The sequence below is a fragment of the Coregonus lavaretus genome, assembly GCF_964263955.1.
Source record: "Coregonus lavaretus genome assembly, chromosome: 10".
NCBI classification, from domain to species: Eukaryota; Metazoa; Chordata; class Actinopteri; order Salmoniformes; family Salmonidae; genus Coregonus; species Coregonus lavaretus.
Genome location: NC_139997.1, coordinates 40,729,705 through 40,742,366, shown reverse-complemented (window position 1 = coordinate 40,742,366; position 12,662 = coordinate 40,729,705). Strand labels below are relative to the sequence as shown.

At 41.1% G+C, this 12,662-nt stretch overlaps 2 protein-coding genes and 1 pseudogene across 3 annotated transcripts in view; 2 read left to right on the top strand and 1 right to left on the bottom strand.

The window, feature by feature from the left end:
- Positions 1-1,412, top strand: part of LOC311136410 (dystrophin-related protein 2-like) — a 40,496-nt pseudogene extending 39,084 nt beyond the window's left edge. The window contains exons 21-24 of the transcript XR_014615434.1: positions 160-394; positions 514-637; positions 749-847; positions 1,047-1,412. The product of XR_014615434.1 is annotated as a dystrophin-related protein 2-like (transcript). The remainder of the gene's footprint in view (positions 1-159; positions 395-513; positions 638-748; positions 848-1,046) is intronic.
- Positions 1,413-1,805: 393 nt separating this feature from the next.
- On the top strand, positions 1,806-3,140 carry rpl36a (ribosomal protein L36A). The gene is made up of 5 exons (XM_084170238.1): positions 1,806-1,901; positions 2,208-2,313; positions 2,530-2,597; positions 2,736-2,858; positions 3,067-3,140. Exons 1-5 carry the CDS (start codon positions 1,899-1,901, stop codon positions 3,085-3,087), a joined length of 321 nt encoding a protein of 106 aa, XP_084026364.1. The 5' UTR covers positions 1,806-1,898; the 3' UTR covers positions 3,088-3,140.
- Positions 3,141-4,521: 1,381 nt separating this feature from the next.
- Positions 4,522-12,384, bottom strand: glra4b (glycine receptor, alpha 4b; the record flags this gene model as incomplete). The annotated part of the gene is made up of 10 exons (XM_084170449.1): positions 4,522-4,791; positions 5,087-5,191; positions 5,773-5,931; positions 6,158-6,372; positions 6,462-6,599; positions 6,803-6,885; positions 7,080-7,303; positions 7,397-7,464; positions 10,984-11,141; positions 12,347-12,384. The coding sequence occupies 10 exons, from the start codon at positions 12,382-12,384 to the stop codon at positions 4,522-4,524; spliced, it is 1,458 nt and encodes a 485-aa protein (XP_084026575.1).
- Positions 12,385-12,662: the final 278 nt, after the last annotated feature.

Below are 12,662 nucleotides of genomic sequence, written 5' to 3'. Positions count from 1 at the left end.
GATCAGTCCAATCACGTCCAAATCAAAATACTTCTACCATCAGGGTATCAAATCATATCCAATCATAATTTGTTTACCTCTGATCTGCCATAAGAGCATAGATGAAGACATAAAAACACAAATGAGTGCCTGGGGTCACAAAGGTATAATTTCCCCCAGGGTGCTCCAGGGGGAGTACCGACGTCTGAAGTGGCAGCATGCTGAGGCCCAGGCATGTCCACACCTGAGAGAGGGCTCTGTGGACCAGGAGGACTACCAGGACCAGGCCTTGCTGGCTGAGGCCAAAGACCTGAGGCACCATAAGGGCAGGCTGGAAACCCGTATGCAGATCCTGGAGGACCACAACAAGGAGCTAGAGTCCCAGCTCCACCGGCTCAGGGAGATTCTACAACAGGTGAGTCCCAGCCAGAGATTAGCAGACAGGAGGATGCCTCGAATGCACAGTCCTGTCCACATGAAAGTGCATCGTTTTATTTCCTCATGATATTAGAAAATGTTTTGTGAGTCCAACAGAACAGAGAGGATTCAGAGGACAATGTATCGACTGGAACACCATCATCTGTGTACTCTCCTGTGTCACGAAGAGACCAGCTGGGGAGACAGCTAAGCTCAGGAGCCTCCAACACAGAACCCCCAGGTAACATACTACGCTAGTTTGATATGAGGATTAACTATCAAAGACATGTTGCCATTAGGGGCTTGTCTAGAAGGGAGCCATCATGCCTTTGTTTTCCCTCTGTGTAACCAGGGCCGGCCTTGGAGCCAGAGCAGGGTGATACAGCCTATCACCTTCAACAGGTCATAGAGCAACTGAAGAACGTCTTCCCCTTAGAGACCAGAGAGAACGGTGAGTTCAAAGGGGTGATAACCTGGCACAAATGCTGCATTCTTCTGATAATGATCAATGGGATATCTCCACTGCATAATCCTTATCACATCAGAAAAATATGTCTGAAAAGTATGCCAGCCTTCTTTGACCGTCTCTGGATATTCTCTAAGAGTGTGTACTTAGTACATTTAAATGTCTGTTCTTTTTGGCCCCATAGGTGTAGCATCACCTTTTTGACTTGTTTGCCATTCCAGAGACCAGACTGTGAACCTAACAACATCTATCCTTAACGGATAGCCTACAAGATTCCTCTCACTATGATCGAGCACATATCACTACTAAGCTCCATGTGTGTTTTATCCACCTTAATACACATTGAAATGAATAAACAGGCTGATAATGAGAATCATGACTCTGTTTTACAAAATAAGTGTACATTATGGATGTCCAGTGGTCAAATGTACTACTGGATGGAAATCTGATGTGTTGTTTTATGGTGTCAGGCCCGTCTTTGTCTATGTGTAATATTTCGTGATGTTGATATTTTTTTACATTTTCAAGAATGAATAAATTCATAATTCAATGTTTCTCTCTAAGCATTTAATTATTTGGAACAAAAGTACATTTCCACATGCAGTTATTCAAGTCAATATTCAATATTCTGGGGGCTCAGTAATAGTTTTAATATATGAAAAAGTTATATTTCATTGTCACAATGTAGACCTACAGAGGGAACAGCCATACAAATCACTCAGTGCTTTCCATGCAAGGATATTCTCTTCTGCTATGCGGATTTAATCCACAGGATGGCACTATTTTATTGGGAAAATACAATTTTCACGCCACTATACAGAAGTAACTTTTTCGTAGCAGGTTAGGAGAATTTACACAGCAGGTTAGGATAATTATCGTAGCGGGTTAGGAGACTGAGGTTAAGGTTGGAGTTAGGTTTAGCGAAAACGCTCTCCAGCCGACCCACAATTTCCGGTTTACTACCGGTATACGTCATCTACATGCGGTCTCATGATATTTTTCTTTCTTTGAGCTCCTGCGTCAGGAGTGTGCAGTCATGGTATGTTTTTTCTCCACGCATTGCTAATTTCTAATTCACAACTATTTCAAAGATGTGTATTTGCTAATGCATATACATACGAGCCAGTTGCTTGTGGCCCTAACTAACGTATTCGCAGAGGTGTTTGCTAGCCAGCCACGTAGTTGACGTTAGCTAAGCGAACACTTCTAATGTATACTTCGCAAGATCGCTAACTAACGTTACTGAAAGTGCTATCAAGCAATGTGACACAGGCTTCAGTAGAGAGGAAGCCTTAACTATAATATATTTGGTACAGTCATTTTCTAGTGTTTATCTTGTATCTAGGTAAACGTACCGAAGACCCGCAGGACTTACTGCAAGAAATGTAAGAAACATCAAACTCACAAAGTTACCCAGTACAAGAAGGGCAAGGATTCTCTGTATGCACAGGGTAAGTTTGCTACGGAGTTTAACGTTAAAATCAAATGTTATTGGTCACATACACATATTTAGTAGATGTTATTGCGAAATGCTTGTAAAACTTAGGAGCTAGAATCAGAGCTGCCATGTGTCATTACTTCCCATTCCCTGGCTACTTGAACATTCAGATGTATTTATGTGTGGTGTCTACCTCGGCATGCATTAATCCGGTAACAATGTATTTCAGGCAAAAGGAGATACGACAGAAAGCAATCTGGTTATGGTGGCCAGACCAAGCCTATTTTCAGGAAGAAGGTATGCAAGAATCATAATGGGGAAAATATTTACATATGCACTTTTCTGTTTGTTACCATGTCTACCCTACTAGTCAGCACATAAATCATTTCCATATTTTTATGTTACATGCTTGAATCCTTGTGATTTGTCCTGCAGGCTAAAACTACAAAGAAGATTGTGTTGAGGCTGGAGTGTGTGGAGCCCAACTGTCGGCAAAAGAGAATGGTGCCCATCAAGCGATGCAAACACTTTGAACTGGGAGGAGACAAGAAGAGAAAGGTAATAATACTGGTTCTCTTCAGTTTTGAGAGCCAGCAAACTTTGTGTATAGTAGCCTAATTGCAAAAGGTAGGCACTAAGCAGAGGGTGGAGTTAATGAGATTGACACTAAGACAATTGAGCTTCTTATATAGTGATTTTAATCTATTTGCAGCAATCTGTGAAATGTTATATTTTTTGACATCTATCCTTTTTCTTACTCTTTCAGGGCCAGGTCATCCAGTTTTAAGCTGTTTCTCTTTTCTTGGGTCACTTATCAATAAAATATGTATTGTAACTGTACCTGAACTTGTACTGTATTTACTGTTCTCACTTGATAAACCTCTAGTATACGTTGAAACATTGGAACCAGTTAGACAAGTGATCTTGAGTTGTCTGACACATGCAGTTACACATTAAATGTACTGTATCTGTAATGAAGTTTGGATGATACCTTCCACCTAATTGACTTTCAATTGTGTAAAGCAAAAGTGCTACATAATTGTCTTCCTTGGGGGCAGAATGTAGGTTATAGTTGTTAAATACTTCTCGGGAAAACAAACTAGATAATTGCCATGTATTATTCAGTGTTTCTAATGGAATAGCTGTGCATTTAATACTCCTGAAGATGTACACCAGTGATCATCAACTAGATTCAGCCACGGGCCAATTTTTTTATTGAGAGGATGGTTGGGGGGCCGGAACATAATTACAGATGCAAATTGACCGCAAGAATCCCAAACAGATATATTTGACTAAAACTTTATTTCAAACCTTGCTTACATTTGTATACCATCACGTCTCTTTATTATACTTGGGAACAGATTTTCCTAATTAAATTCAGTTTGAGCTGATTTTCTGAAAAACACACAACAAATGTTTTTTTTAGCTCAGAAAACATGGGTGGCTGAATAAAACCGGGCTGCCAGTTGGGGAACCCTGATGTATGCTGTATCCTGAACTTCCATTCCCCTCTTATGTATGTTTTCTTTCACTGACTTATAATTAAAGAATGGACACAAGTTTAAGAGCATCACTGAGACCGTTACAACAGCAGTCATTTTCACACTAATCATTCATCTGGCTTTTTGATTTGTTTATTTGACCATTTTAAACAAGTCCAAGGTGCATTCATTGAGGATGACAAAGCCAATACTTGACACAGTACGATAATGAAGGACATTACCTAACTAGACAATTCAAAATGTCCAGCATTTACTTCTGTTTATTCATGTACCAATAATGTACTATTACATAAAGTGTACCATATTAGGTTGAAATCAATATATTTGTAGGGGTTTATGATGTGGCAATCCACAAGAGTACAAAAAATATATATTTTACAATATGTCCAACATTTTCCATGCAGTCCTGTTTCAATATCTGGGCTTGTGCTCTCCATGGGGGTGACATTAAAAGTATCCGTAGTGCAAGAAGGCCTATATACCATTAGTGCATTCCATTGGAATTGTACAAAAAACAAATGGTTAAGGATGACACTTGGAAGAGACATCAGGTTTGCTTACTTTCATAAACAATAAATGGAACTGGACATGCAGTCAGTTATTTTTCCATTGGCACAGCTGATGGATTTCTAACGTTGTCTCAAAGTGTTCTGTTGAAGACTAGATTCAACTCCGTACTGGTTTCTAGTGATATAATTCAGTCCTCAGATGTTGGTTTGTCACAGAGTAGCTCGGATGGCTTCATTCCGCAGCACTTTGTAGGTAAGCCAATAGAAAACATTGAAGCAGAGGAAACTCAGCGGGAACACAGCCCTGGATATAGTGTCAATCCTTTTTGCCCGATCTACAAACCGCCTGCGGATGTCATACAGTGGAAACCCAGGAGGTAAGGCCTGAAAGATTGGGGCATCCATCTCTGGTGGTGCATCTTCTGCTACTCCATAACTATGGAGAAAATAGGCCTGGCTCTGCTCTGCCAGCTCCTGCTCCTAGGAAAGAACAAAAGGAAAAGGGTAAAATGTCTGTCACCCTCATAACCTGCAACATTTTCTCCACATTACTTGCCACATACAGTATTATGATTATTCAAGTGTGGCAAAGTCAAAAAGGACTTGGATTTTGTGATGAATACATTTCACATGAGAGAGATTACACAACAGATAGCGATGACAACACCTTATCACTCAGTGAGATCTACCATTTTGTTTTTCTAAGTGAACAAACAGTGGAATACCCCCCATTAAACTAGACTCCAGTCAGCGTGAGAAGAGTAGGAGTTTTTACCCTGGCACAGACACTGCACTGCTGAGGGCCAGACAAGGTCCCCTGGCAGGCGTTGTTGCCTGGCACGCTGTTACCTTTCACTTTGCTGCTATCACCACTTCCCTGCTGATAGAGCCAGAGCAACATGGAGGTTTAGCAGGCATACGGGAATACTGTGATTCAATCTAAACAACATGCAGTGACACATTACTGTAGACATTCAAGTACATTATTATGTAAACAGAGTCTGAGAAATACCAACTGAATGTGTAAAGATCTAAAAATAAGATGAGACTTAGGTAAAAAGAAAGTAGGCTACCCGGTCCCTGAAACTGATCTAGATGCAGGTGTCAGGGAAAAGTATTGGGATGTTTCATAATATAGTGGAAGGCTAACTGTGGAGCTACAGACAAACTACTACCACAATTCAGTTAATTCCAGATCATTTTTTATAATTTTTTTGATCACTTTCTTTTGGGTTACTTATTATTTTGAGATCCAAAGTGAAACGGCAAGCCAAGCTGTTGAGTAGAGCAATTATACCCAGAAGAAGGAAGAAAATGACTTGAATTTAGAACAGGTCTGTGGATCTCCCAGCATGAGATACGACAGCCAGCTGAACTGTATAACTGCTGCATAACGGGGCATAGAGGGAATAGCAGGTGACAGCAGCCTGAGGGGTGGGCTGCACAGGGGCTTGGACTCACAGTTCTCTGCCGCTGTTGTTCTTTGATCTTTTTCCTCAGTCTGAAGAACTCTTTGTGCTGTCGTGAGACAAAGTTTACTGCTGCATACTCCAGCAGTGCAGCGAACACAAAAAGAAGACACACAGCCATCCAGATATCAATGGCCTTCACATAAGACACCTACACAACCCACAAAAAAATTAATAAGGGTTAGAACTTCAACATGCAGATAAACAGCATGATGTTTTCCACCACTGAAATAACGTGCAATGATTAGGTATTAAGTATAAAACTGGTAACTGGCATTTTCTGAATTAAAGCATCTTTTGAAATCAATTTTGATTTAATGTATGTAGGTTGTCCAGCTAGAACACCTGAGCAAAATATAAAACATTTCCTCTCTTACCTTAGGCAAGGATGCCCTGGACCCAGAGCTTTGTGTTGTCATGGTGAGCACTGTGGTGATACCAAGGCCCACTCTAGCTGGGGCGGCGTCCATGTTGATCCAGAAGGAGACCCAGGAGAGGATGACGGTGAGAAGGCTGGGGATGTACATCTGGATCAGGTAGTAACCCATCTGTCTCTCCAGGTGGAACTTTACCTCGATGCAGGCAAATTTACCTGCCAGCAGATGCCAGATGGTTAGAGATGAAGACATTGTCATTAAGCAAACTGTGGCAATAACATACCATTGAGAGTCCAGAATCTACCTGTGTTGTAGTGCTTGGTGCAGTAGCCTAAGTCTTTCTCCTCTTTCAACACAAACTGAGGAAGCATCAGGTCATCAGCCACCTGCACAGGGCCAATGTCCAGCCACTGGAAACACAGGTCATTCATGGTGTAGCCAACTAGAGCACAGAGGAGAAGGGAGAACATGGGTTTCTTTTATTCATGATCTAGCCCACTACAGAGGGAGAGACAAGTTTACTTATAAAGTTGTCAACATCAAAGCCTGTCTAGTCAAGTGTAGAGAAAGGGGAAAAAGAGGCACCAGGGAGTGAAACTAGCCGAGTGCAAAGAATGGATAAAAAATAGAGAAAATAAAACTCACAGCTTTCCAGCTGCATAGAGCATGTCTGAATGTCCATAGGGAAGTTCATCAGATCCATGGGGCAGGACAGAATCAGCGTTAACCTGGCTCACAGAACCAGAAGCATGTAGTGAGAGGGTGAACAGAAGACAGGTACGGGGAGTTTTGTACACTAACATTACCTGTGGCTTCAAATTGAATGTTGATAATTATTGTTACTGATCACGTTATAAATAATACAATTGTACTCTTATATATAATTATGAGGAGACACTACTGTTTTAGAGACACTGGTCACCTGATACTGTAGAGGACATTCCCATTTTGGAATATCCGCAGCAGTTTGTTGTCTGTGGTGACTTCGTGAAAGTTTGCCCCTTTTTCATTGGCAAAGAAAAGGTCAGGTTTCCAGATGGAGTCCAACATGGAAGGATCCAGATCCAGAGAGTCATCAGGGTACTCCTTATAGGCTAGTCGTGGGTCGTTCCACTGTTGCCGTAGAAACACATTGAGCCGATAGTCCTATGGTAGTTATAGTATAAACGAGACAGTCTATTAAAGGGAGTGAACAGACCCTGTTTGGAGGAAAGGTGGATGAGTATAAAAATCCCTCACCATAGTGGTTTCTGTGATGGACCCAAAGCTGTTGATGAACAGGTTGATGGTGACATTCACAGGAGGACCTGCAAAATAGTCCATGAGAAACGCAGCTACTCATATATACTGTATCATAATTTCAATGTGTTTCACTATGCTGTTTTCTGATACAGACAATTATTTATTTGCTTAGCATGTACAGTAAAATGCATTACTCATACAGTACATGTTCATCCATCATTCATCCATGTTTATTAATATTTAAAGGAAAAGATCTGTGGCAGAGCATCTGTGGCAAATATAAATGGATCTGAAAACATTGTCAGGTCTATTTAATGACAGGGGATAGTATTGTCTTCCAGCGCACAATGGAATAAGAACTCTCTTACTGTATATACTGAACAAAAATATAAACGCAACATGTAAAGTGTTGGTCCCATGTTTTATGAGCTGAAATAAAAGATCCCAGACATTTTCCATATGCACAAAAAGCTTATTTCTCTCAAATTCTGTGCACAAATTTGTTTACATCCCTGTTAGTGAGCATTTCTCCTTTGCCAATATAATCCATCCACATGACAGGTGTGGCATATCAAGAAGCTGATTAAACAGCATGCTCATTACACAGGTGCACCTTGTGCTGGGGACAATAAAAGGCCACTCTAAAATGTGCAGTTTTGTCACACAACACAATGCCACAGATCTCAAGTTTTAAGGGAGCGTGCAATTGGCATGCTGACTGTAGGAATGTCCACCAGAGCTGTTGCCAGAGAATTGAATGTTCATTTCTCTACCATAAGCCGCCTCCAACGTCGTTTTAGAGAATTTGGCAGTACGTCCAACCGGCCTCACAACCGCAGACCACGTGTAACCACGCCAGCCCTCCACATCTGGCTTCTTCAGCTGCAGGATAATCTGAGACCAGCCACCCGGACAGCTGATGAAACTGAGGAGTATTACTGTCTGTAATAAAGCCCTTTTGTGGGGAAAACTCATTCTGATTGGCTGGGCCTGGCTCCCCAGTGAGTGGGTCTATGCCCTCCCAGGCCCACCCATGGCTGTGACCCTGCCCAGTCATGTGAAATCCATAGATTAGGGCCTAATGAATTTATTTCAATTGACTGATTTCCTTATATGAACTGTAACTCCGTAAAATTGTTGAAATTGGTGCATGTTGCGTTTATATTTTTGTTCAGTATAATAATAATAATAATACTAATACGTTTGTATAGCACTTTTCATTACAGAGTTGTCTCAAAGCTCTACTGATACTTTTTTTCATACTGTATATATACAATAAAAACAACACATTTAGAATCAAGGCAGGTAAAATAGCAATAGTGGGCTGGGTGCTAAATACATTTTAGATTGGGACTAGGACTATGAAAAAGACAGTCTGTAGAAGTGGGTTTTAAGGCCGCTTTAAAGGTTCTGAGTGATGGAGCGGCTCTCAGATGGTCAGGGAGAACATTCAATAGGCGAGGAGCAAGGGACCAGAAGGGTCGGTCCCCCATAGTTCGGAGACGTGTCTTGGGGACTTGAAGCAGTAGGGAGTGGCTGGAGCGGAGAGTGCAAGGTGGCTTGCTGATTGAGATGAGGTCGCTGGGCTTTAAATACAAGCATGACCATTTTGAAGTTGATCCTGTAGTTGACCGGTAGTCAGTGGAGTTGGACCAGGATCGGGGTGATGTGGTCTGACTTCTTGGTCCTGGTCAGGACCCTGGCAGCACTGTTCTGGATTAGTTGGAGCCTCTGTAGGGATTTGGCTGGGAGGCCCCCAAACAGCGCATTGCCGTAGTCAATCTGAGAGAAGATGAAGGCGTGGATGAGTTTCTATGCATCTGGCTGGGAGAGTGATGGTATGACCAGGCAATGTTTTTAAGATGGAAAAATTATGTTTTACATATTTGTTTAATGTGGGCATCGAAGGACAAAGAAGCTTCAAACTTGACTCCTAGGTTGGAGATGACAGAGGACAGGTGGCTGGCTTGGCCGTTGATTGCAGGGCAGATGTTTCCAGCACTGGTGACCTGCTTGGGTGTCACAATAAGCATAGCCTCAGTCTTTTTACTGTTCAACTGGAGGAAGTTCTCTTTCATCCATGCCCTGATGTCCTCTAGGCAGCTTAGGATCTGGCCGAGAGGGAGCATGTAAATTAAAGACAGGACAGGCCCCAGCACTAACCGCTGTGGGTCGCTGCATGTGACTGAGGACTCCTCCACTATTAGAAAGTCCAGATCGATGTATTGCTTCCTATTGGAGAGGTAGGAGGAGAACCAGTTCAGAGCTGTTCCAGAGACAGCAGTGTGTTCTCTGAGACACCACAGAAGGATGATGTGGTGTACAGAGTCAAAAACAGCACTGAGATCTAAGAGGAGGAGGATGCTAGGAGATCCAGAATCAGCAGCCATCAGCAGGTCATTGGTAACTTTAACCAGAGCTGTTTCGGTGCTGTGCAAGGGCCGGAAGCCAGATTGGAAAACCTTTTACAACTGATTAGATGACAGATGTGATTGAAGCTGGTTTGCAACCACTTTCTCCAGTACTTTTGATTCGAAGGGGAGGTTGGAGATGGACGTGTAGTTGGATAGGATGTCCTGGTCACGGTTGGGTTTCTTCAGTAAGTGGGTGACTGCAGCTGTTTTGAAGATTGATGGTACTGTACCTCTCCGGTCAGCAGGGACTTGTTGATCAGGGTGGTGAAAAACATAAGCAGGCTTGATGAGCAGGTTTTGAGTAGGGATGTAGGGAGCAAGAGGTGGCCTTTCATTTTAGAGATGATTGACTGCACAGCGGCGGATGTGTTTACACAGTTTATAATGTGGCAAGCTGTCTTGTATTAGACTGAGTTATCACAAACAGACAGGATAAAATGGTTGTCATTTCCAATATGCTCTCATTAGTATATTGCATCCCTCAACTACTGACATCATAAATATTTCATAATCTCATTTCCTAAGAGGGTATAATTTATTGATTCTACTTAAGTTACATTAGTATATTTATAGACAATCAGCAGGGAGTTACTTTGCATGGCATTCACTGGCATATTTCAGTGATGTGGAGCAAGTATAAAATATATATGATGAGATTTGACCCTTGAGAAATAAAGAGGAACTATGTCAGATGGAATCTGCTGGCTTTGCTGGCTGTGAAGAAACAGACTGAACTAGGGGCTCTATTTAATCTGATCCCGCGACATACATTTTAAGGTAATTTCTGATCGAGTCGACATATGGAGTGTTTACTGTGAATGCAGTCTCCGCTAAAGCGGGAATATTGCCTTTAAATTTCAATCACGCTGTAAAGCTGAACTTCTGCGATGCGGATTTAATAGAGCCCTAGGTCTGTGGGTTAACATGCACGCAAAATGACCAAAAACAAATGCTCTGAGTAATTTTGTCTTTAAGTATCACAACAAATAACAATTATAATGTGAAAGTGGAAATCTTTTAGATTTATATAATATTGTATCTTAGATTTATTCTGTAAAGCTACTGTACTACACCCACCTGTTTAGGGTTTACTGTACTGTACCATAATGTGTATAACTGTATGTGTATTGTTGTATTGTGTAATCTACTCTACAGTGTATTGCATTATACCTTTGAAGTTGGGTCTAATGCGGGCGTCATACCCAGATGTCCTTCCCATGAGTTTATCCAGAAAGTCAGATGGGGAAGGGGCCTTCCCTAGCCTGCTAGGTAGCTTCATCTCCTTGCAGGTCCCAGGCCTGCCAGATGGGATGAGGAGGAGGAGGAAACTGTGAGAGGAATGTCAGGAGAGGTATTATCTGGAACTGATGGGCAACTACTGTTTCAGATGGTCATAATAAAGGGATGTGAGGGAGAGGAATTGATTCATGAAGGTGCATCTCAAGTGATTTTCTGCAAAAACATATTTCTCTGAAAATATAATTCGGAAATAAGAATGGCTAGGATGATATATGCTCTTTGTAATTACTATTTCTTTGTAATGAGCCACAAGCAGTTAAGTAGTGACTATGTTTTGTAATAAAATTGTAATATTCATATAATTACAATTAAGATATGGTACTTGACTGGGTGTGATCATTTATATTGATTTTAGAAAACACAGGTCATGTAGCTTTCTCCTTTATGTAGACTATGTATATCTAATCCCTGGACAAAATCATCTCTTTCCCAACGTTCCAAATCACATTTACAGTTAAGTCATTTAGCAGACGCTCTTATCCAGCGCGACTTACAGTTTGTGAGTGCATACATTTTTCTTTTCTTTTTTCATACTGGCCCCCCGTGGGAAACGAACGCACAACCCTGGCGTTGCAAGCGCTATGCTCTACCAACTGAGCTACTCTCTCCCTCTCTCATCGGTTTTCTTTCATATATTATCCTACTTTGTTAAGTGTAGGACTTCTCCGGTCTAGTCCCAATGCATTAGACTAACAGCAGAATCGTATCAAATTGTTAAGCTAAATGTAGAGTTGTTGTATGGATAAATATTTAATACGCGGTAAAAGTCTGCAAAATTTGGAGGGATAACTACGTCATACGCCTCTTAGTATAAAGTCCAAATAAAAATCCTACATTTATTGGTCATTATTTTTACAAAATGCTAATCAAAATCAATTAAATATATATTATATATGTATTATTTTTAGGCACATTTAAACAACATAATATATTGTAGAACATATGAACCTTTCAAGGAGGCAACTGATTATATTTCTCTGTAGGCAATTAGCCTTAGTGATTTTCATATAATTGGGAAAACATTGTATATTCCCCATGGTTCAACAACTTCTCTCACTTCAAAAGTAGCAGATCTCTATTTCTTCAGTTTACACATTATAAATGCACATTGAATCAACATATTCATTTTTCTTAGTCTCCTCCTAGTTTTACTCAAACAACCACAGGCATAGGCTATAATAAAACAATAATAAGTACTTACTACGTCAAAAGGCAAGACAATTATGTTTCTTACCTGCCTTGTAGAAAGCAGACGGATGAGACCCATACCATCCATAGGACTAGTGAAAGCATTCTCCGCTTACAGCTCTATGCATAAAATAAAATACAAATGGATGAAGAAGTATTTAGAGGCATATAACTCAGTGAAGAGTCTGTGAACCTAGGCAGAGAAACATGGTGTTGCTCCGCTACCCAGACAAATCCTTATTGAGCCCTCTGAGCCTCTGGCTCTCTGCAGGTGTAACATCCAAGATGATGCTGGTCTATAATTCAAGGTCTGGGGAAGTTTTGCCATGTGATCTTTTGTATGAAAGACCCACAAGCTTTAT

Coding starts and splice junctions, on each gene's coding strand:
- rpl36a (XM_084170238.1), top strand. Junction 2,314..2,529: donor GGATTCTCTGTATGCACAGG/GTAAGTTTGCTA, acceptor AATGTATTTCAG/GCAAAAGGAGATACGACAGA. Junction 2,859..3,066: donor GAGGAGACAAGAAGAGAAAG/GTAATAATACTG, acceptor TTACTCTTTCAG/GGCCAGGTCATCCAGTTTTA.